The sequence below is a fragment of the Sorex fumeus genome, unplaced genomic scaffold (assembly GCF_029834395.1).
Source record: "Sorex fumeus unplaced genomic scaffold, SorFum_2.1 ptg000033l, whole genome shotgun sequence".
Taxonomy (NCBI): domain Eukaryota; kingdom Metazoa; phylum Chordata; class Mammalia; order Eulipotyphla; family Soricidae; genus Sorex; species Sorex fumeus.
Window position 1 is genome coordinate 35,429,478 of NW_026606090.1, and position 23,332 is coordinate 35,452,809.

At 42.4% G+C, this 23,332-nt stretch overlaps 4 protein-coding genes across 8 annotated transcripts in view; 2 read left to right on the top strand and 2 right to left on the bottom strand.

The window, feature by feature from the left end:
- The window catches only part of MITD1 (microtubule interacting and trafficking domain containing 1), a 22,528-nt gene extending 12,412 nt beyond the window's left edge, over positions 1-10,116 (top strand). The window contains exons 6-9 of the mRNA XM_056116747.1: positions 1,453-1,513; positions 1,613-1,710; positions 2,736-2,925; positions 10,005-10,116. Of these exons, the coding sequence (XP_055972722.1) occupies positions 1,453-1,513; positions 1,613-1,708 (157 nt within the window). The 3' untranslated portion in view covers positions 1,709-1,710; positions 2,736-2,925; positions 10,005-10,116. The remainder of the gene's footprint in view (positions 1-1,452; positions 1,514-1,612; positions 1,711-2,735; positions 2,926-10,004) is intronic.
- On the bottom strand, positions 8,940-17,106 carry LIPT1 (lipoyltransferase 1). Of its 4 annotated transcripts, XM_056116743.1 has the most exons (4): positions 16,999-17,106; positions 13,055-13,361; positions 11,189-11,305; positions 8,940-10,266 (listed from the first exon to the last, which is right to left on the bottom strand). In XM_056116743.1, exon 4 carries the CDS (start codon positions 10,263-10,265, stop codon positions 9,153-9,155), a length of 1,113 nt encoding a protein of 370 aa, XP_055972718.1. In that variant the 5' UTR covers position 10,266; positions 11,189-11,305; positions 13,055-13,361; positions 16,999-17,106; the 3' UTR covers positions 8,940-9,152. The 4 variants fall into 4 exon arrangements, with proteins under 4 accessions (XP_055972718.1, XP_055972720.1, XP_055972719.1 ...); XM_056116745.1 differs by lacking the exon at positions 11,189-11,305; XM_056116744.1 differs by lacking the exon at positions 13,055-13,361 and having other exon boundaries at positions 16,999-17,098.
- A 3,597-nt stretch (positions 17,107-20,703) lies between these two features.
- Positions 20,704-20,971, bottom strand: CUNH2orf15 (chromosome unknown C2orf15 homolog). The gene is given in 2 exon segments (XM_056116751.1): positions 20,704-20,842; positions 20,844-20,971. Coding segments are annotated over 2 exon segments (267 nt in total).
- A 2,308-nt stretch (positions 20,972-23,279) lies between these two features.
- TSGA10 (testis specific 10) overlaps positions 23,280-23,332 on the top strand; it is a 129,119-nt gene continuing 129,066 nt past the window's right edge. The window contains exon 1 of one of the 2 annotated variants that reach the window (XM_056116741.1): positions 23,280-23,323. The gene's annotated coding sequence lies outside the window, so the exon portion shown is untranslated. The remainder of the gene's footprint in view (positions 23,324-23,332) is intronic. The other variant, XM_056116740.1, reaches the window with a different exon arrangement.

The window sequence follows — 23,332 nt, forward strand, 5'->3', positions numbered from 1 at the left end:
TTTGATTTAATTTTTATATGTGATAATATTAGATGAGGATCTACTTAATTTTTTCCGGGGGGGGGGCAAGTGGATATCCAGATTTTGCAACAGATGTTAAAGCAGCTTTTCTTTCCCTCTATGGTTCCTTTTACCCTATATGTGTGGATTTATTTTAGGTTCTCGATTCTGTTTATTGGCCAGCATGTCCATTATTTCCAGTACCACGCTTCTTAAATTATTATTATTTTGTATTATTTTTTTGAAGTCAGGGAGTGTGATGCTTCCACTTTTCTTTTCTCTCAGAATTGTTTTGGCTGTTGAGTTTTTTGTTTTTTTCTTGTGGCTCCATACACTTTTAGAACTATATGTTCTAGTACCTTTAAAAATGCTATTGGTTTTTTAAATAGGGTTTGAATTGGGTAAGATAGCTATTGTAATAATGTTCAGTCATGTTCTTCCATCCCTTAAACATGGGATGTCTTTCCATTTCTTTTATTTCTTCTGTAATGTCTTATAATTTTCAGTGTATATGTCTTTCACCCCCTTTGTCAGATTGGATCTTTTTTTGCCCTCTTTTCCCATTGTAAATGAACTTTACTTGACCGTTCATCTAATTCACTGTTTATATATACAAATGCAACAGAGTATATATATATTGGGTTTTGTATCCTACTGCCTTGCTAAAAATCATTATTTCTAGTAGTTTCTTATGGGGTCCTTAGGGTTTTCCATCTATATCACAGATCTCAGTTATAGTTTTACTTTTTTACGATCTAGATTCCTTTTTTATTTCCTTTATTGGTTTTCATTTTGGAGCCACACCTGCTCTGGGATTATTTCTGGCTCTGCACTCAGGAATTACTTCTGGTGATGCTTGGAGGACTAACCAGGGATGCTGGGGATCACGTGATTTTTTTCAAAACTAGGTTAAAAATTGAAAGGAACATATCTTAACATAATAAAGATCATATATAACAAACCTACAGCTAATACCACACTCAGTGATGAAAAACAGAAAGCTTTTCCCTTAATACTTGGAATAACAGAAGGATATATAAAATAAACAAAGTTTTGGTAAAGTTAATCAAATTAGGCAAGAAAAAGAAATAAAAAGTGGGGGTTGGAGCGATAGTATAGCAGGAGGGCATGTGCCTTGCACACAGCCAACCAGAGCTGTATTTCCAGAACCTCATCTAGTCCCTTGAGCACTGCTAGAAGGTGGACTGAGCATCAGTAGAAATAAAAAATTAAAGATAAAATGGATGCTAAATCTAGTCAAGGTTCCCTCCCAGCATTTATTAATAATATAATCATTTTTAATCTTTTTGCTGCTGTGGCATATTACATTAATTGATATGCAGATGTTGAAGCATCCTTGCACTTAGGGGAGATTTTACTGTGACTGAATTTGGCTTTGTGATTGCTTGTGTCAAGTGTCTGGAATATCATGCTATGTATGTATTTAAATAGGTTCAACAATGGATGGATAATTAAGATTGGAAGGGGACTTGATTATTTTAAGAAGCCCCAGGTAAGATAAGGCCTATAATGATTGTGTAGTACTCTTCTTTTACTATTTTTACAAAATGGTTTTGTTCTCCTTATTTTGAAAAACCTCTTATTTTCTTAGGGTCAATTTTCCCTTGGATATTGTGATCTTGATTTAAGACCATGTTATGAAACAACCGTGGACATTTTTCATACCAAGCATACGAAACAAATATGATGGTTAGTGGTCTAATTTCCATTCCGTATTTTTATTGTTTATATATACTGGAATTTTTTTTACTTTAATTATTACTGTACCAGCTTAACAATAAACTTTTATATTTCTACTAACTTATGTACTGTTCATTTGTGTGAACAATAATTTTCTTATTAATACCTAGTTAAGTGTTTTATCAATTTTGTCATATTTGGCCTTTGGTCAGCAAGTCAAAAGCACCACTTTTGAGTATATCCTGAACCTTGCTTCAAAGGAAAAAGATCATGGATGAGGGTGTGTGTGGCTGAGTGATAGCACAGTGGGCAGACGCTTGCCTTCTATGTGGTCAACCTAGATTCGATCTCTGGCGCCACTTATCCCTTCAGCCCACCAGGAGTGACCTCTGAATGCAGAGCCAAGAGTAAATCCCGAGGACCATTGTGTGTGGCCCTGAAACACTAAAAAACAGCAATAGAGGAATGAATAAGGGTATATGGGTCTAATAATCAGGAAAAAGTCATCCCCTTTGGTTATCTAGACACAGTTTGCAACTCATTCAACACGGGTTGGCACATTAGTTGAATTCTACACCTTAGAAATCAATTTTAGTCTTGGGCAGCCTAGTAATTCTGAAGCAGTTCCTGAACTCCTCTGCATGGATAAGAGTAACTTCATTCATCCAGATACTAGTTAACTGACTAGCTGGAGACAAAAACTAGTTTCCATCGAGACACGCTGGAAGAGATACGGAATAGGCAGGTTCAGTGGGGAGCCCAGGAGTGTAACGAATAAGCTAGTACATGGAGGGAAGCAGTAGTACAGTGCTTGATGGTACACATAAACATCATATTACAGAAGATTTTTCAATTCATGAAGGACCAAAGCCATGGGGAATAGGATTGGGCAGAGCAGACCTGGGGTACCTAGGACACAAGGCACATGCAAATATTTTACCGTTGTGAAACAGTGCGTTCATGACTGAGTTGGCATATTAAGACCAAAAAGCGTTTCCAGAAAAATTCCTAATGTTTTTCTCTGACATTTTCAGAATCGGTGTGGATAATACTGAACCTAAAAATATTCAAACCCATTTTGACAAGGTGGTAAATGGAAAATGGAAAATTAGGGCATCGAGAAAGTACTTGGACAATTGTTGATCAACAGTTACTTTCTGCAGAGTGTACTAGCTCTTTTTGCCATGTACCCATCATGTGGAAGTAAAGTGGCTTTTCCTTCAGGTGAGAACATGTTAGATTTCCTTATTTCCATGTTAAATAACAAATTCTTGATAATATAGATTATTACAATGCAGCATTCCACAATCCTATATAGACTGTTACTATGCAGTATTCTACAATCCTATGCAATCAACTTTTTTCTGACCAAGAAATGACAGATAAGAATTTCTGAATTTCAGATTACAAGTTTACTTAACATAAATATTGGGCCTGGTGCTGTGACTCCATGGTAGAGTGCCTTGCAGGCATCAGGCTCAAAGTTTATCACTAGCATCATCCCACACATCTGAGTGTGATCCTGACAGCACTGTCAGGATCCCCAGAGCCACTTAACAAGTGTGCAAGCACCACAACCAAATGTGCTCCCCTAACACCATTCAGAGATCATCTCCCTGAAACTCTCTGAAGTACTCCCCTTCTCCCCATCCTGTGCTCTTGGTCCTTCTGCGATTATAGAGTTTATTCATATACTTGGGGGGAGGGAAGTCCTCCCCTAAGTGTAACCAAATGTATAACCTCAACAAGCTACACAATTATGTAATACCTGTTATTCATTCATTTTTTCATCATCCTGTTATTCGTCGATTGCCTCAAGCAGGCCCCAGTAACGTCTCTTTCATCCTAACCCTGAGATTATATTCAAGGCTCTTTAGGAGAATGAGACCCATCATTGTTACTGGTATTTGGCATATTTGGTACGCCACGGGGAGTTTGGCCAGACTCTGCCCTGTGATGTAATACCTGGACTTCATAAAAACAAAAGAATAATAACAAAGGGAAGAGGATAAAGCAATTATAAAGATCTCTATATATAATAGGAAATGTACATGAATACATGAAACTAAATAGGCTTTAAGGTAGAATACAAAAAAGGAAATGAGTAACTAGAAAGATATTATTGAATGGGAAGGCTTATTAAAGTATCACTTTTCTCCAATTTTTAAGATAAGTGAAAAAACAGATTGAAACTAACAGACTTGGTTGGCCATATCACGGTCACGGTCACGGTCCTCCCATCGTTAACTGATTTGCTTGGCGGGCCCAGTAACGTCTCCTTCATGAGACTTGTTGTTACTGTGTTTGGCATATTGAATACGTCATGGGTAGCTTGCCAGGCTTGCCGTGCGGACAAGATACTCTCAGTAGCTTGCTGGGCTCTCTGAAAGGGGCAGAGGAATCGAACTCAGGTCAGCCATGTTGGCTGCGTGCAAGGCAAACACCCTACTGCTGTGCTGTCGCTCCAGCCCTGGTTGGCCATAAGGGGGAAAAAAAACTATAGTGATTTCTTTTAAAAATGTGTGTCAACCCGTCAACCCCTGTCATCTTTGGTCCATATCCACCACACCTTCTATTACATATTCTCTACCCTCCCCACACACCTCAAATTCCTGTGAACCCAAGCTCTCCCAGTGTACCATCTCCAGTAAACTGCCATTGGGAGAGTTCGCAACCCACCTCCAGCCCTGCTCCCCTGCTGAGAACTCTTCCTATGGCAGGAAGCAGTGGAGGCAGAAAGAGTCTGACAGTGAACTATATAGCGGATCTTTGCTCAGGCCTTCTGGAATTGAAAGTTCCACCCCTTAACACCTGTGAAGCATTAGGAAGAAAGAGAAAACAAAGGAATTCGGCAGCTTTAGCAGATGGGAACAAAAGTCTAGATAAATCCTCAAGTTTATTAAAACTCTCAACATTCCCTAAGGATGACCTCAAAACAGTCTCCTCAGTGGTACCTTAAATGAAGAAAGCATTGGATTTCACTCAGCCAGAAAAAAACTGATGCAACACATCAAAAAATTACTAGAATTGAGGGAATTAAGGAATACAGTAGAGAGTCACAACAGAATTGAAGAACCTGGGAACTGAGTATGTTTGGAGACAAAAGACATCACCCAAAAAAAAAAGAAGAGAAAGGAGATGTTAAAAGAAAATCTAAAATCTTAAGTAGACAATAGTAAGATGTAGAGTCTCCAAATCAGGAGTACTGGAAGGAGAGGGAAAAGAAAAAAGGGAAGAAGGGCTAGTGGAAGACAATAGCTGAGAACTTCCCCAGTCTGAGGAAGACCTGTGCTGTGCATAGACAGGAAGTCCAGTGAGGGTCAAAATAAACCTAGAGAAACACCCAGGCACATATAATCAGAATGACAACGGAGGGGGTCATTTAAAGCCACAAGAGAAAAACTGAAACTCAGGTACAAAAGCAACATAAAATTCTCATCTCTCACATAAACCCCCACAAGCAAGAACGGACTGGAATACATAGTACTAACCTGAAGCAAACTCCAGGCTTGAGTCCCTTTCCCTGCTAGGCTGTCATTGAGATTTATGGGAGGGATAAAAACACCTGAGACAAACAAGAACTGGGGCGTCTGCTTTATTCAAACCTCGGAAATGTTAATCCTCCCAGACCAGATAGCTCACTTACAGGTTTTGCATGCAGGCCTGGGTTCAACCTCTGTATTGCATGGGTCCCCAAATTCCAGTGGGACTGAGCACTCTTCTGAGAGTACTCGTAATCACAACCAAGAGTGGTCTAAAAGCAGAAAAACTGCTCTCCTTTCAGAACTGCTTCGGGGTTACTTTAGCTTTATTCCCCTAGATTCTGATATTTGAGAAAACATTCTTCTCTCAAATAACTGCTACCAGTGATGGATTGAAAATAACCTATTTTCCCATGAGGATGATTATCATTCTCTGACATTTGTCTTATGTGAGCTGAGGAAGTATTTTCTATGTACTCAAATATGTATATGTGTGTGAATATGACAAGTGGGTGTACATATATTAAAAATTGTTAAATATGCTAGAATGATTATGTAGAGTGTACATAAACTTCCATGTTAATTTATGTTGCCATGTTTGAATTGTATTTTTCATTGTTTAACAGTGCTCTAGAAAAAAAATCTAATTGAATATATTCAAGAAAAGTTTGATTATATTAGAAATATCTTTGTTCCTTTTGTTAATATTGTGAAAATATATTCACCAATTTTTTTAAATGATGGGAAATATAGATGTTAATAAAAGTCGTGCAGTGAAATTCAGCACTGACATACTTAAAAATTCTGTGTATCTGTAAAACAAGCTACTGAAGCATATTAAATTGTACAAGTAGGTGTAAGGCTTAGACAAAGATCACTGTATCACTGTCATCCTATTGTTCATTGGTTTACTCGAGCGGGTGCCATTGACCTCTTCATTCATCCCAGCCCTGAGATTTTAGCAGTCTCTTCTTACTCATCTTTCCCAACGCTGCCATATTGGAGGCTCTTTCAGGGTCAGAGGAATGAGACCCATTATTGTTACTGTTTTGGCATATTGAATATGCTATGGGTACCTTGCCAGGCTCTGCCATGTGGTGGGGATACTCAGCTTGCTGGGCTCTCCGAGAGGCATATATAATATATATATATTTCCCTCTTCGATTTGTTGCCTACTGTCTGAACCCCATCAAATATGATGTGGTAATTATGGAAAAAGGGTAGGGAGTGTCTGATGATGTGGGCTGCGTGGTCCATGTGCATATGTGAGGCTCAGCCTGAGCCTGTGGAAAACGGCCTATAACGTGGCGGTGGTTGGGTAGTGGAGGTCGGTTGCTAAAGATAAAGCTGAAAAAAATGACTGTAGCCTGTTTCGAGTGGCGCTTTGTGTTGCTGTACAGTTAGAAAAATCATTTCCTTCAGAATTTTAAGGAGAACACCATTCTATGTAAGTTAGATCTGATGCCAAATGATTTAGTTTCTCCCTAAACACCCCCTGGAATTCTGGATTACCTATCAGATCCTCCGTCTAATTATGTAATTTACATTTTCTTCTTCGTCATGAGTAAAAGATTCAAGTCTTCCTTACAGTTCACGTAGAGGCAAAGGGACAGTGGGACAGGGAAAAAGGGACATGGAGGGTTAGTACCGACGGGGCTGGTAGTGGAGTTGTGTTACTAGTAAAAAACAACAATATGGGAATCTGTTGTAAATCATGGATCTCAATACAGAGTACAAAGGGTTGTTACTATTAGAATTTATATTCTAAAGTACCTTTTTTCCCCTATTATATTCTAAAATGAAAACATGTAAGCATAAAAACGGACAAATCAGAGCCGGAGAAATTGGAGAAATATTACAGAGGTATTGCATTTGCCCTGCAGGTGACTGCAAGAGTGGGTTGAATCCAAGCAGTGCATATGGACTCCCAAGCACTGCCAGGTTTAGCCCCTGAGCACAGAACAAGAGTAGCTGTGGTCTGTTGTGTAGCAGTAGTTGATAAAACCTGGAACTCTCATTCCATTTCACTTTGTACAGCTTTCTTCTCATTCTTTCTGGTCTGTTTCAATGTCTTCATCTCTAGCTAAATGGCTCCTATTATATTCCATTTTAACCACCTGGACTTGGCTTTTATACTACCCCCATTTTATAATTGTTTACTGATTTGTCCAATTTCCCTCCTAGTGAAGTTTGTTATTTTAATAGCTCAGGCATCAACTTTTTTTTTTAGAGGAGGGGCACACTTGGTGATGCTCAGTTCCTGACTCTGCACTCAGGGATACTCTTGGCAGTGTTCAGAGGACCATATGGGAATGCTAGGGATCAAAACTGGGTCAGTTGTGTATGCAAGGCAGGCATCGTATCTGCTAGTCAATCATCCCGGCCCCCAGATGTTGACCCCTTAGTGGACTATAAAATCAGTTTTCATTTAGTATTAATTGGGGCCCAGTTGTAGCATTGCCCAGAGACCCATGCAGTGCTAGGGATGGAGCCTGGGACTCCCACATCCAAAACATGTGCCAGTCTTTTGAGCTTTTGTCCCTGGCTTCAGAATTTTTTAAACATGGGGGAGGGGTATTTAGACCACATCAGGCAGTGCTCAGGGCTTATTCTTAATTCTGAGATCCAGAATGATTCTTGGAGGGGCTTGGGATATCTGTGTTGGTCACATGCTTAGTTGTGCTACTACTGCTCTGTCCCCCTGATCAGTATTTTAGTTGAAATTCTACCTGTACCTAGGAATAGGTAATGTATGTTTTATTCTAATTTTTTAAATACTATAGAAATGAATAAGTAAAGTAAAGGCCCTCCCGTTGATCATCGATTTGCTCGAGCGGGCCCAGTAACGTCTCCATTGGAGACTTTGTTGTTACTGTGTCTGGCATATCGAATACTCTCGGTAGCTTGCCGGGCTCTCCGAGAGGGGCACAGGAATCGAACTCAGGTCGGCCATGTTGGCTGCGTGCAAGGCAGACGCCCTACCCGCTGTGCTATCGCTCCAGCGATATTCATAGAAATGAATAACATGTGAAAAAATTGTAGAAACTGAGAATGGCTGACAACGATGTTTGAAAAAGTTTGGCAGTGAAGAGTGGAGGAAGAACAAAACTTTGAACACAAGAGTTTTGGGGATGGTGAGTTATGGACATGATCATTAACAATGTTAAAGATACAGTAAAACTTGAAAAGAGAATACAAGATAACTGATAGTACACATTTATGCACAGGAGACACAAGACAGAAACTCAGGGTACAGTTGGTGGCATTAGCTTTAAGGAAAAGGCAGCTTTTCTTACATGATGGTGAGTTTTCCTTCAGTACTGCCTGCATATTGGGGCATAAGTAGAAAATAAATTATTGAAATTAAAACTGTTGGAATAGAGGCTGCGTGATGGTACACAGATAGGGCATCTTCCTTGCATGCAGCCAACCTGGGTTTGATTCCTGGCATCCCATAGGGTCCCCTGAGCATCGCCAGGAGCAACCCCTGAGCACTACCAGGTTTGACCCCAAAAAGCAAAAATAAAAAAATAAAATTGTTGAAATAAAGTTGTAGGTCAGAAAAGAAAAAGAGATGAGAGGCCTGGCAACTAGAGTATGAAAGGAGATGAAGATGAATTACTTCCGAGTACAGAGCCAGGAGTAACCCTGTGCATCTCCGGGTATAACCTGAAAAGCCAAAAAAATAGAAAAAAGAAAAAATAACTTTTTGAGGTCAGAATATCCAGTACTGTATATATCTCCAAGATGGTAGCCAAATTCTTAAGTGCATGCTAAGTATTAAGATCAATGCAGAGATGGTTTCCTGGAGTACAGGTGAGCAAACAATATAGGAAAGAACATGAGATAGACTATTTCAAATGGTATTACTGAAAGACTAGCGCTTTTTTATTTTAAAAGTCATACAATGCAGATTTAAATTTTTTATTTTCTCATTGAATCTACCAGTATGAAGAAATTTTCTAGGAATCACATTATTCCCTTAATTTTTTCACAGAGAAGATTCCATTTACTGCGCAGTTCATTGTCTTCTGGACATATTTTATTTGTTAGTGCAGCAGTTTCAATTGGGCAAAATTTTCTGCCAATAAAATCTGAATTTAATTTTGCACATATTTCCAGTGGCAGCCAATGGTTTGGTATTTCAATATTACAGATTTCAATTCTTCCATTCTTTATGTCGATAAATACTTTAATTTCCAAGGATGACTGTTCACATAATATGTTAAAGTAAGTACTTATACTAAACTTTGGAGTTTTGCCATATATCCAGTCCCAGGTTTGCAGTTCTTTGGCTTTTGACTTTATTCCAGGAAACAGGGTCTCATCTGTTGGGTTTATCAGATTAATGTGATTATCTATTTGATGATAAGCAGCATACTCTGCAGCAATGGTTTCCATCAGTTTTTCACAAGTCAGAGTGGAATCTTTTTCTAAAAGATTTTTCACTAAGGAAGGTATGCTAGCAGTGGCATTGCTCTTAATGCCCTGGGAAGGACTCTTGAGCAAAGATGACAAGAAGAGTTTGTCAGCATTACATAACAAAGTGCAGTGATGGTAAGCAGTAGTTCGGCCAATTTTAGAAGCTGTTCCTGAGATCTTAAACTGTCCATCAAGTAAAATGTCAAATCTTTTGGTCGCCTGGACATCCAGCTGGGGTTGGACAGCATTCAGAGCTCTCACAATTAATTTCAGATTTTCCATCCTATCATACTTTTTTTTGGTTGTGAAAAAGGTCAAATTAATATTACCCATATCATGGTAAACAGTTCCTCCACCACTTCTTCTCCGAGCCAGTTTTATACCTTCTTCTCTCATCAGATTCAGGTTACATTCCTGCCAAGGGTTTTGATGCCTACCAATGACCACAGAGGGAGAATTTCTCCACAAGAAAAGAATCGGCTTGCCTTCTAGATTCATATGGTCATGGATCCAATCTTCTACAGCCAGATTTTGGTAAACATCATTGGAAATTGATTGTAAAATGAGTCCACTTTGTACTGCATTTTTAAAGCCAGCAGCTGGGATCTTTAGGTTACAAAATAACTGGAAGCAATTCTTCTTTGAAAATGGGATGGGCATGCTTTTGAAAATGGAAGACAAACAAATTAACTGAGGAAAGGAATATTAAATTCTATTTTCCAGGTATCAGTTTTTGGTAATTTAATCCAAATTTATCTAATTCTCTTATGTATCCAATCCAGTTGTTTTTCTTGCCTTTTGTCATTAATCCCAATAATTTACCAAAGAGTAATCAAAGGAAGTAAAGTCAAACATCAGATAATTTCAGGTGAACTGGAGTAAGGGCACAAATTTATCAAATTGGCAAAAACATGTATTCCAGAGCCAAACACATTATTTTGAACTTAATATTTTGCCATGTACCCCTTTCCTTGCCTGTATAAATACACATCCACCGCCCCTCATTTCATTCAGCACAGTGGGTAGGGCGTTTGCCTTGCACGCGGCCTACACGAGTTCGATTCCTCCACCCCTTTCGAGAGCCCAGCAAGCTACTGAGAATATCTCACCCGCACAGCAATGCCTGGCAAGCTACCTGTGACATATTTGATATGCCAAACACAGTAACAAGTCTCACAATTTTACTGGGCCCACTCGAGCAAATTGATGAACAGTGGGAGGTCAGTGACAGTGACAGTGACAGCTTTTATGTATATTTTATTGTTACAGTAACCAGTTTGTTCAATCTCTTAGTTTATATTTTGTACTTTCTCCATTTTATTAACAACCTATTTGTGAGTATCTCTAGGAAAAGCTATGAGCTGATACTTTTCAAAAATGCTGATTCAACTTTAGAAATATGATTTACTGACAACATCGCTATTTTAGTCAAATCAGAATTCACCTGGTCCCAAATTGGGGCAGGAGAGGTAATTATAATAGTACAGTACATGTAAAAGCTATAAAATTTTGTTTTTTCCACATTTTAAAATTTATAATAATATTAGGTAGCAAAAGGTTTTATTTTTAATTTCAGGTCATACCTGGCTCTGCTCAGGGATCACTCCTGTGGGCTCTGAAGACCAGATGGGGGGCCTGGAATCAAACCAGGTTGGCTGCATGCAAGGCAAGCACCTTACCCTCTGTGCTATCTTTCTGGCCTGGAAAAAATATTTGATACTTTTTAATACTTCTAATAAATTTTAAAACTTGCTAAAGATTTTAAGACTTTCTATAATGGTATACATTGAATAGTCAAGTAGGATGGTCATATGCTTTTCTTTTAGGTCAAAGAAATGAGAGAAGTAGAAATACTGGGGGTAAGGTACTTGTCTTGCATGTGGTTAACCCTGGTTCAACCTGGTACTGCATAGGGTTCCCTGAGCACTGCTGGGAGTGATTCCTGAGCACAGAACCAGGTGTGAGCCCAGGCACTGTTGGATGTGGCCCCAAACACAAATAAAGCCCATAAACTCAACCAAATTATTTTGCTTTTTAAATAGGGGCCAGACCCAGTGTTAGTGCTAGACAAGGGATATGGAATATAGGTAGGCACACACTGCTTACAGTTAGGGAGAGGTTTAAGAGAAAGGAATATTTGGTGTTAACCAAGTAGATGGGAATAGTATATTTTTTAAAATGCTGACTTATCTTTATTAGGCTAATGAAAGATAGCTAACAATAAGGCACGTTTGGCAACTTTTGGTTCAGGGAAAGTTACACTAAAAGTTACACTATAAGTCTTCCAGCTCTACTGAAGACTAAAGTCTATAGCTGCACTGTCCAAAGAAGCCTCTTGAAGCCAGATGGAATGTCTGGTTAAACTCTTTTTTCTTTTTTGCTATATCCAGAAGTTCTGCTGAGGGATGCCCCACTCTCAGAGATGCTGGTTAAACTCATTTTTTCTTTTTTGCTATACCCAAAAGTTCCTATGACGGATGCCCTACTTCTCAGGAGAAGACCAGGAATCAAACCCAAGCCTCCCCAAAACAAAGCATATGCTCTAGCTCTTTCATCCATCTTCATGGCCCAAACTTCGTTCTTGTTCCTGCTTGATAGACTGAGATGTAGACTAAGCCTAAAGGAACAGAAAAAGAAGTAATCTAAATTTCTAATTCTAAAACGTGGTCTTTTGCTAAAAGCAGCTGGGAATTAGCTCAGTGAAATAAACAAGTCAATCATTGTGTAGAGTGCATGGACTAAAGAAATGACAGACGAGGGGGGCTGGAAGAGAAGTTAACAGTCCAATACAGCTGTCTAAGCCAGAGATAGCAGATTTACAAAAAGGGGAGTCATGAAAGACATGAAGGTGGTAGACTACACACTGGTCCTGGGCTCTGAGAAATTTACACCTAGATCCTGAAAAGCAAATAAGGTGATAGTTACAATATAAATTTTTAAGTGCTATGCCAGTAAGTGCATCAGAAAAAGAGTGGAAATGATAGTGAGGCAGAGATATAAGGTGTAAGGAGTAAGGAAAAACGTTGCAACTACAGCAATAGTGTGGAGGAAAAGAAAACCCAACCAAAGATTTTAATCCCATTGGTAGGTATGAATACAAACGGCTGTATAAAGTGTATAAAGAACATGGGTGGAACATGCGAGAATGGGGAGCCACAAAAAATAAAACGGCAAAAGAAGCAGCAGTCAAGTTATGAAAGGATTTCATCTATATTAATTGAATTTCATCTTGAGAGCCATGGAGGCAGCAGTGAAGCACTTTCAGGAAGTAGGAATAACACATTTATATTTTGAACATATAATTTAGAACTTTAAGCTTGGAGGGTCTTCAGTACTTGTTAACTGCTTGAATAAGACAGAGACATGAAGGATCTTTTACAATGATTACAGACTCAAACCAACTATCAATTTTTTTTCCAACTCAATTTTAAATCCCAACTCTGTCTTACCAGGTCAATCACTGTCATTGTCCTGTTGTTCATCGATTTGCTCCAGCGGGCCCAGTAACATTGTGAGACTTGTTACTGTGTTTGGCATATCGAATATGTCACGAGTAGCATGCCAGGCTTTGCCGTGCAGGCGAGATACTCTCGGTAGCTTGCCGGGCTCTCCGAGAGGGGCTGAGGAATCGAACTCGGGTCGGCCATGTTGGCTGCATGCAAGGCAAATGCCCTACCCGCTGTGCTATCGCTCCAGCCCACCAGGTCAATAACCTAAGGCAAATCAGTTGACTTCTATGTGCTTCTGATACTTTATCTGCAGTAATAGAAAAACAAGACATATATTGGGATTAAATAAGCTAACACATGTAAAGTGCCTATAAAAGTGCCTATAACAAAGTGCACAGATACTTTTTTTTTTTTACTATTATTATGTTGTGATTTCTGGCATGAGAATTGGGCTGAAAGAGGTGACATTTCCTAGGACAGATTTCACAGATACGAGGTAAAGAGAATTGGTTCATTTTGACTGTTGAACTTGCTAAGGCCCAGATTTGGATAGATGGTATTTGTATCCATGGGAGAGAAATATTCAATGATAAGATATTAGAGTTGGTGGGCTGGTACAATAGTATAGCGGGGAGTGATCTCCAAGCATTGCTGGGTGTGACCGAGGACCCCTTCTCCTAGCAAAAAAGGACTTAAGAGCCTTGACTTTAGAGCCTTAGGACCCCTAAAAAGGGTTGATGGAGAGAACTCCCACCTAGTGGAAATAAAAAGAAATTTTTAAATTTATAATAGAACTTCAAGGAGACAAGATAACAGATAATTGAAGACAGATCAAATAAGGTGAGGATTGAAAAGGAACAAGAGATCCTTTTCATTAAGATTACAGTGGTCTTTTCACGATCCAGATCTTTTGCATAAAGTGCAGGTGATGAATTTATCCTAGTTGCAAAGTAGAAAGCTAGGGTCAGCAGTCAGAAGGAAATGAAGTTAGGAGAAAAATTAAAATGTAAAAGAACTATGAATCCTGTGAATCCTGGTAGGAGTCAGGAGAGGAATTTCCTGACAATATGGTGCAAGCAAGTGAAGGCAGGACAGGAAGCAACCTAGACAGCAGATCGTCTTCTCTGGCAATCCAAAGGAGGGAAAAACAGTAACAAACAGCAATTGGTAATATATTGAATGATTTTGATAGATTCGAAGATTATTATTTTTTTTTTGCTTTTTGGGTCACACCGGCTATGCACAGGAGTTTCTCCTGGTTCATGCACTCAGGAATTACTCCTGGCGGTGCTCGGGGGATCATGTGGGTTGCTGGGAATCAAACCTAGGTCAGCTGCGTGCAAGGCAAATGCCCTACCCACTGTGCTATTGCTCCAGTCCCAAGATTCGAAGATTCTTAAAAACCTCCTGACATGCCCTCTGAGGTTAAGGTTCTGATTTGTATATGTGGAGTATGACAGGATAGCAAAGTGCTTAAAAGATGAAGGTTTATTCCCATACCCCCATTTTACTGAGATATAATTAACAGCATGTTTAAAAGCATGAACGACGTAATGAATAATGTACATACTGCACATTATTATCATGGTATTCCCATCATATGGCATATTTTCACTGCAGAAGCTTAAGAGGAAAGTATATACAGTCCTAACACAAAACATCCAAGCGTCACTTACACTGAAAAATTAATGACAGCTCAAGATGCTGGCTTTGGTCAGAACACAATCTTACAAAGGGTTCAGAATGGAGCCAGTGAATTTATTTATTTGTAAAACATCTCATCCAGATATTGTTCATACAGTATGAAGCAAACAGCAAATCTTGCATCTACTACAAATAGGCATTGTTCCTGCCATTTGGGAATTCATCATTTGAACTAGTTAACAGTGAGAAGAGCTCCATGAAAACATGTTGGGGAATGGAGAAAAAGCTCAAAGGGCTGGCGTGTGTATATTGTTCTGTTCTTTTGGTTTTTTGTTTTTGTGCCACACCCAACAACGCTCAGGGGTGACTACATTCAGAAATTACTCCTGGTGGTGCTTAGGGTATAAAACCCAGGTCAGCCATGTGCAAGACAAACACCCTATTCACTGCTCTCTGGTCCCTGGAGTGTATGCTTTGCATGCCAAAGGGGCTAATCCTGTCACTGCACTGTCCCCCAAACAGAAGTAACCCCCAAGCACTCAACTGAGTATAATACCTGAGCACTGCAGGGTAAGGAAAAGGGGAGGGAATGGGGAAAGAAAGAAAGTAATGAAAGGAGGATTGGAATTTGTATGAGGAACTAAGTTGCAATCCTAAATAAGGTAGTTAGGCTAGGTTTCATTAATAAGATGACTTTTGAGGGTCAGTGATAATTCAATGAGCTAAGTGCTTTGCATGCTGGAAGCCTGGTAAACACGGGTGAGTGACCTACCCTTCCCTCCCTTAAAAAAAAAGTTAATATTTCAAGCAAAGACTGAAGGAGATGAGGGAGTTAGGCTAATTAATTACTAGATGCACACGAATAGCTAAACAAAGAGGCCTTATTTGAGAACAACCGAGTCCTAAAGGATAGGAAAAAAGGATCACACTGAGAAGAAAAAAGGGATGTCTGCTTGAGCAAATCGATGAACAACGGGAGGACAGTGCTACAGTGCAGTTTTTTCATTTTCAAAGCGATATGTGCAGTATTGAGGCACAAGACATTTTCTTTATCCCTCCTGGTTCTTTCACACAACACAAATAATCAAGCATCAGATAAGGCAACAATAAAAAAAGTTCATTAATAATACAACATGTATGATTTCCATACACGAGAGGCCCAGAAAAAATAAGTCACCACATTGATTGAGATGCCACCGCTAAGAATTTAGCTAAAGAACGACACTGGGAACAGAGTAAGCGAAGAGAAGACACAGTAAAACAAAGGCAGGTTAGGGTTCTGCCCTCCCAACAGAGAAGCTATCGTCTTCCAGAAACATGTGCCTAGGGGAGAGGTTTTCATGTACTTGTCTCTCAGGAGTAAGCCCTGAGCTCTCCTAGGTATGACCCCCAAACCAAAAACAAAAGGGCCGGAGAGCCTCCAGAGGGGAAGGCGTTTCTGCCTCACACAAGGCCGACCAAGGTTCCATCCTCGAAACCCAGCGGTCCTCCGGGCCCACCGGAGACAGGAATAAGCCCGAGCACTGCCAGGTGCAGGGCATGAGTTGGGGGTCCAGAAAAAAGCACCTTCCGTATACCTCCCTTTAGCCTTCCCAGCGCCGCGCAGGGAATGAACATCTGCCAACACATTTGTGTCGTTTTTCCTCCTCCAAACCAGAGGTCCCGAAGCTTCCCCGACTTCTGCAGACGTCTGGTTGGCACCGCTGCCTTGACGATGCCCAGGTCAACTTCTCCACTCCTCGGTGCAGGCCACACTGTGCCCAGAAAGGGCCGCGGCAGAGGCGTCCCGCGCGAAGGCGCGAGTCCCGCGAAGACGGCGTCTCCGGGCTGGGGGAGCGCCCCGGGACCGGCCGGCGCCGGACACGCGCCTCTGGGGGCAGCCAGACCCCCGGCCTGACCCGTCCTGCAGCTGCGGGAGAGCTAGGCTTGAAGACCTGATCAAACTTCATTTTCTTAAAACTCTGCACCTCTCAACTATTTTTCTGCTTCGGGGCCACAGTCGAGGGTGCTCAGGGGCCGTACCTGGAATCAGGGATCAGTTTTTGAAAAAAATGAAACAAAACTGTTTTTATTTACCGACCCTTGCTCAGAAGGATGGGGGAGACAACATGACTGAAAAAAAACCTTGTGAGGAGAGAAAGCGAGGGGTGCAAGCCGCGGGTGACAGCCTGCGAGACGCCGCTCCGGAGAGCGCGGCGGGGAGCACCGGGTGCACCCAGACCCCCACCCCGGGGCCGCCGGGCGGCCGCCCCCAGTCTGCCCGGCCGGAAGGAACGGCGGGACGCCGAGTCGCCACCCACCTGCTGCTGCCAGAGGGTGCCGCCGCCGCGCGGGACAGGGCCGAAGTGCTCAGGCCCGTACGAACGCCGCGCGGACCACCGCACGCTGGGACGGAGGGCGGGGCGGCGGGGCCGGAAGTGCTTTCGAGGGCGGGGCGGCGGGGCCGGAAGTGCCTCTGAGGGCGGGACGGCGGGGCCGGATATGCCTAGAGGGCGAGGCGGCGAGGCCGGGAGGGGGCGGGACCGGATGTGCCGTCGGAAGGGCGGGTCAGTGGGGCCGGGAGTCCGGGAGGAGGCCCGTCAGCGGGACCGGATGGACCGGAAGGAGCGGGTCGGCGAGGCCGGATGTGCCGTCAGGGGCCGGGCGGCGGGGCCGTGCTCCTAACGCCCCGGCGCGTGCTCGCGCTCCCACAGTGGGTCCCAAAGGCGAGCAACGGTCGGCGGGAGGCGGCGGCGGAGCGGGCGCGCTCGGGGCTGCGCGCTTGCCCCGCGCCAGGAGTAGCAGACGCAGTTTGGCCGAAGGGCCGAGAAACCGCTGCAAGAAGGGAAAAAACCGGGCCCCGACAGGCGCTCTTCGTGTGAAGAACCGGCGCTGCTGTTGCGGCACGCGGGAAGGCACCGGGCACCGCCTCCACAGGGGGCGGAGGGCAAGGGCCTCGGGTGCTGTCAGGCCCAGCAGCAGGGACGCAGGCACGGCTACCCCGCCCTTGCAAGAGCGCTCTAGAAGGCTCCCGCTGGGCCTCGGCGCCCTACTGCTGCCCCCTCCTGGCCGCCAGGAGCACCCTCTGAGCACAGCCGGGGTGGCCCCCAAACAAGCCAAAAAGATTTCTTTTGGCTTCTCTGACCGAGTTGGAAGACGCGGGGTGGCTTTAGGTCATACGTATTTGGCAGTTTGCGCACTTCAATTTTGCAAGTGGCATTTCAGCCACATTCTAGTAGTAACCAAAAATTTCATCCGCACTCCCCTCCCCCACTCCACAGCCCTGCACTGTCAGCCTAGATCTAAGCAATGATGTTATAGACCCCCTCTCTTGAAGAGCAGACCCCCCAATTTATGGTTATCCATTTTCAGTCTTTCCCAGAAATCAATCTCTCCTTTTGTAAAAGTAGAATCCTCGAAGGCTCTGTGCCTCGATTATACTAGGTGACCTTCATCAGAGTTAAGGATGACTCTGCAATGTTTTCTCTCGTACGGAACGTAAGTCACCAAAGCAATGGATATAGCAAAAATAATTTTTCAAACCCATAACAAAGTTTCTGCCCCAATAATTCTTCATTATTGTTAAAAGTGGTTTTGGAGGTCAGAGAGATAATACAGTAGGTAAGCCATTTGTCTTGCAAATGGCTGATCAGATTTCGGTCCCTAGAGCCACATCTAGTTATCCCGTGCACCACCAGGAGTGTCTGCTGAGTAGAGCCAGGAGTAAGACCTGTGTACCACAGAGGCCTAAAAACACAACAAAAATGCTTTTGTTGAGTCACTGATGGCATTCTTGTTGCTAGATCATCAGACCCTCTAGTCTTTATCTAATTTTCAGTGTATTAACTCACTTCAAAGACGCGACCAAAATAAAAAGGCTCCGGGCAATCTTGATCATTACCCTACCTAGGTTTTCTACCAACCTAGTTTTTCTGCCAACTCCTCAATGTCCCTTTTCAGATTCTCTGCTATGACCAACTTTAAGTTGATTTTATCCTGCACTATACATTAGCTTTAAGCAATATCATTTATCTGTGTAGAACTTCACAATTACAGGCATCGGGAAGGGTGGGAAGGTATATTGGGATTCTTGGTGGTGAAAAATAATTACTGGTGAAGGGAAGGGTGTTTGGTTATTGTATGACTGAGACTTAAACCTGAAAGCTTTGTAACTTTTCTCATGGTGATTCAATAAATAAATTTAACAACAACAAAAAAGAACTTTACGATTTATCATTTTAGTTCCTCCTATACAACTTCTACTTGCCTTGGAAAGCTGAAATGTCCAAATACAATGTGTCTGAGCTCACTGTCAGCTACTTTGCCTCAACATGTATGCTTCAAGCCTGTCCCTCCCCACATGCACTGCCAAATCCCCTCCTGGACTGCAATCCCTTCTTGTTACCTGATCACCATCATCTCACTTGAAAAACCATACTATTGCAAAAATTTTGTCATGTCTTGACAATAGATTTCCCACTTTTCAAAATTGAAAATCAACTTTGTGGAGGCCGGAGAGACGGATGGGTGGGGAAGGCACCTGCCTGCATGCAGGTATTTCAGGTTTAATTTCAGACCAAATACAGTCTCCAGAGCACAGCCAGGCGTGATCCCTGAGCACTGCCAGGTGTGGCAGCCCCTCCAAAAACTCAAGTTGTTTGTTTAGGGGACCTTATGCTGCTATTTGTTTGGGAGGCATGATTTCTGCTATGTCTAAGAGTATTTTACTTTTCCTTCATGACACGTAATGGGTGTAACCAGATAAACCTAAGCTTCTTGTGGAAGAAGGACAAAGCAATGTCACCCTACATCTACCTACTGATGTTTTGTTTAGTTCCACTTTTTGGGTCACACCCGGGAATGCTCAGGGGTTACTCCTAACTCTGCACTCAGGAATTACTCCTGACAGTGCTCAAGGGAACTATACAGGATCAAGGCAGATGCCCTTCCCCATACTATTGCTCTGACCCATACTTTCTGACCTTCTATCCTTCCTGCTAGACAGCAGCCCAAAGACAGTGGCTATTCAATTCGCCCTCTATACCTAGCATCAAGCACAAAACCAAGATAGCAAAAGAATGATTTCTTTATTTTCCCAAGTATATAAACACTTTTGTTCCATAAATGATGAACACTTCATCATATGGATTTATGTTCCATTCAGTCATTTTTTTTACTCTAGGACCAATATTCCTGCAAATACATTTGTTTTTAGTATTTTTTCTGATACATGTAATATTTTATCTAAAATATGTGCTTTCCTCTTTGATTTTATGAATATTTGGGAGATTACTCAATTGGACATTAGATACAACAATTAAATATAAAAGTATACAAAATCACAGGGCTGGAGCAATAACACAACGGGTAGGGCGTTTGCCTTGCACACGGCTGACCCAGGTTCAATTCCCAGCATCCTATATGGTCCCCCAAGCACCGCCAGGAGTAATTCCTGAGTGCATGAGCCAGGAATAACCCCTGTGTAACGCCGGGTATGACCCAAAAAGCTAAAAAAAAGAAGTATACAAAAATCTTTAAACATATTATTATAGGTCACTGCATGTCCAGACATAAAATGGTTCTAATTTTATTTAGCATTACTTAGAATAATATTTATTTTAAAGTATAAGATATATCCACAAAAGTGGTAAGCTGATACATATAAAACTATAATTTCTAATACTAGATTGTTTTCTATTAATATTGATGGTATAAAGTGGTGGTTGTATCTGCATGATAAACTATTATACTTGGAAAGAGAGTTATTTTCTAACTGTCATGAATTCAACATGGGGAGAAAAATGTTATAGGAGAGGAAGAAGGAAAACCGTGTAAAGCTTCTGAAGGTATGACTTTACTGAGTTTTTGTGGAGTTTACCAACATATACACATATATATATTTTACAGAAAAGTGATAATACAAGAAAATGAAGTACCTATGTTTCTTTATCAAAATTAAGTTCTCATTTAATATGCCATTTTAGTGGAAAACAATTTTTGTTTTTTTGTTAATAAATACAATGACTTCATTCGACATCCATCATTTCTATTCCATCAATTTCTTTAATATATGCTACTGAGCCCAAGTTGTTCTCTGGATGAACTACCATACCAGTCTCTTCACTTCTTGTAAAGTGTTGTTGGTTTGGGTCTTCTAATCTTGCAGTTTTGAAATAAACGAGTTGCGAGTTCCAACTTACATTTCTCAGTCCTTTGCATTATGTGATCTTCCACTTTTGAATTCATATGCATAGGTGATATCTGAGTAGACAATTTACTAAGAGAAAACCCCATTGGGACAGTTGGATTAAATGCCACGGTGGTCTGCAGGTATTTCTTTAAGTAGTGGAAATATTTCTTCAACCTGGTTGCTTGGAGAGAAAACAATAACAAATAGAGCAGGAATTTTAAGTAACTTTATGGCATTGTTGTCTTGTAATAAAATATCATGGTAAGACAGACAAGAAGACCAAGCAAAATTGTCTTCCACCACTCAGTATTTACATTTTCTATGTGAGAAGTTTATATGTTACACATATTATTTGAAAGACTTTTTCTTTAAACTATAATAGAGCTTCTCTGCCTGGTAATTCATTATTTATTGTGTGTGTGTGTGAGAGAGAGAGAGGGAGAATGAGAGATTGAGTGTGGAGGTGTGAGTGTGTGTGTGTGTGTGTGGGGGGTGACCTCAGGCAATGAAACCAGGTCCTTACACATGTGATGTATGTGCTCTACCAGTGAGCTGTATACATAGCTTTGGTTAATCACTAGTGAATTAAAAATTAATTATGGAATCCTATGTACTTTACTAGGGTTTCTGCAAAAAATAAAGATGCTCATGTGCATGGCCAGTAATTTGATCCCTGCCCCTTTCCCTTTATAAGCATTGGTGTAGCCCCAACTCTGGCCTCTGTAAAACTGTCTGTTGTAACTGTAAACATTATCCTGTGTAATATTATACTATCAAAATATTTTTAAAAAAGGACATAATTGAAGGTAGAAATTATGTTGGAGACTTTTCGACTTCCTTCTCAATAATTAATATAATAAAAGACATAAAAGGCCTATTAGGGCTAGTTAACCTAATTAAATGTAATAGACATATAAACTACTCAATAACTACATACACACTCTTCCAGGACATTTTAGGCCCTACATTGACTCTCATTGTATTACAATAGCTAGACACCAAAATCTACTTTGGTGTAAGGGTATGGTATAACACTACTGTGTTCCTGAAGTATTAACAGTATTGTTAATTGTAGTGCTACATGATTATTCCCATAGATACAGAAACTGATCTATAATTTCAAGGCAACTGTTCATTTCTTGGTAGAAATTGGTTTTGGTAGAAACGCCCATCCTGAAATGCATAGGAAATCTCAACGTGCCACGAATAGCCAAAGACAACTGTGAAAAATAAGAACAAAACTGGAGGACTCATTTTCTGTTTGAAAACTATAAGGCTATGGTAATCAAAATGATAAAGTAACAGCATATTCACAGGTAGAGACCGTGGTTAGAAAAAAGCTGAGGAAGAAACCTTTGCATATATAGTCAGTCTACTTTTTTGTTTTCACTTTGGGCCACATGCCGGGTCCTTGTGTGTTATCCCGCTTGTTGCTCAGGGTTGCTTCGTGTGATGCCTGGGGACTGGCACCCAGGCAAAACTTGGACTCAGCCCTTTAAAAGATCTTTTCTGCCGCTCTTGTTACTTATAAAAAAATTTTTTTCTTTTAAAGCAGCTCTAAAGTTTCAAGTTGTTTCCAGGTATCTCAGAACAAAGACTACACATATTTAAAGACGAAAAGCCAAAACTTCCCAAACCCTGCGTTGCAAAATTTAGAACCGAGAAGAACAGAGGATTAGCGGTTGGTTACTAGGAGACGGGACGCGCGGCGGGCGCGCGGGGGCAGCGCGGGTGCCCGAGGCCGAGGCCTCCCCAGCCTCGCGGAGCCGGCAGGTGGTGCACGTGCGCGTCTACGAGCGTGGGTGCGCGCGCACGGCTGGGGGCCAGTCCAGGAACGCGCATGGCGGGGGGCGGGGGGACAGTCCAGGGGCGCGCACGGCTGGGGGGGGCAGTCCAGGGGCGCGCACGGTTGAGGAGACGCTCGTCCAGGGTCGCGCACGGCTGGGGGGGGGTGCAGTCCAGGGGCGCGCACGGTTTGTGGGGAGGGCAGTTCAGGAGCGCGCACGGCTGGAGCAGTCCAGGGGCGCGCACCGGGCTGGGGTACGGGCAGTCTAGGGGCGCGAACGGTTTTGGGGGAGGGCAGTCCAGGGGCGCGCACGGCTGGACGAGGTGGTGGGCGCCGTCCATGGGGCGCGCAGGGCTGGTAGAACCTCCCCCCCCCCCCGCCCAGTCGGTGGGCGAGTCGGGGCGCACGCACGGCTGGTAGGACCCCCGCCCCCGGAGTGGGTGGGCGAGTCCGGCGCGCGCACGGCTGGTGGGAGCCCGGGGAGGGTGGGTGGGCCTGTCCGGGCGTGCGCACGGCTGGTGGGCCCCCCCTCGGAGGGTCGGTGGGCCGTTCCGGGCGCGCGCACGGCTGGTAGTGCCCGCGAGAAGCGGGCGCGCGCACGGGAACTGAGAGCGCGCGAGACGGAAGCGTCGAGAAGGCGCCGGGGAGGAGGAGGACGAGCCCCCCTCAGGTAGGCGGA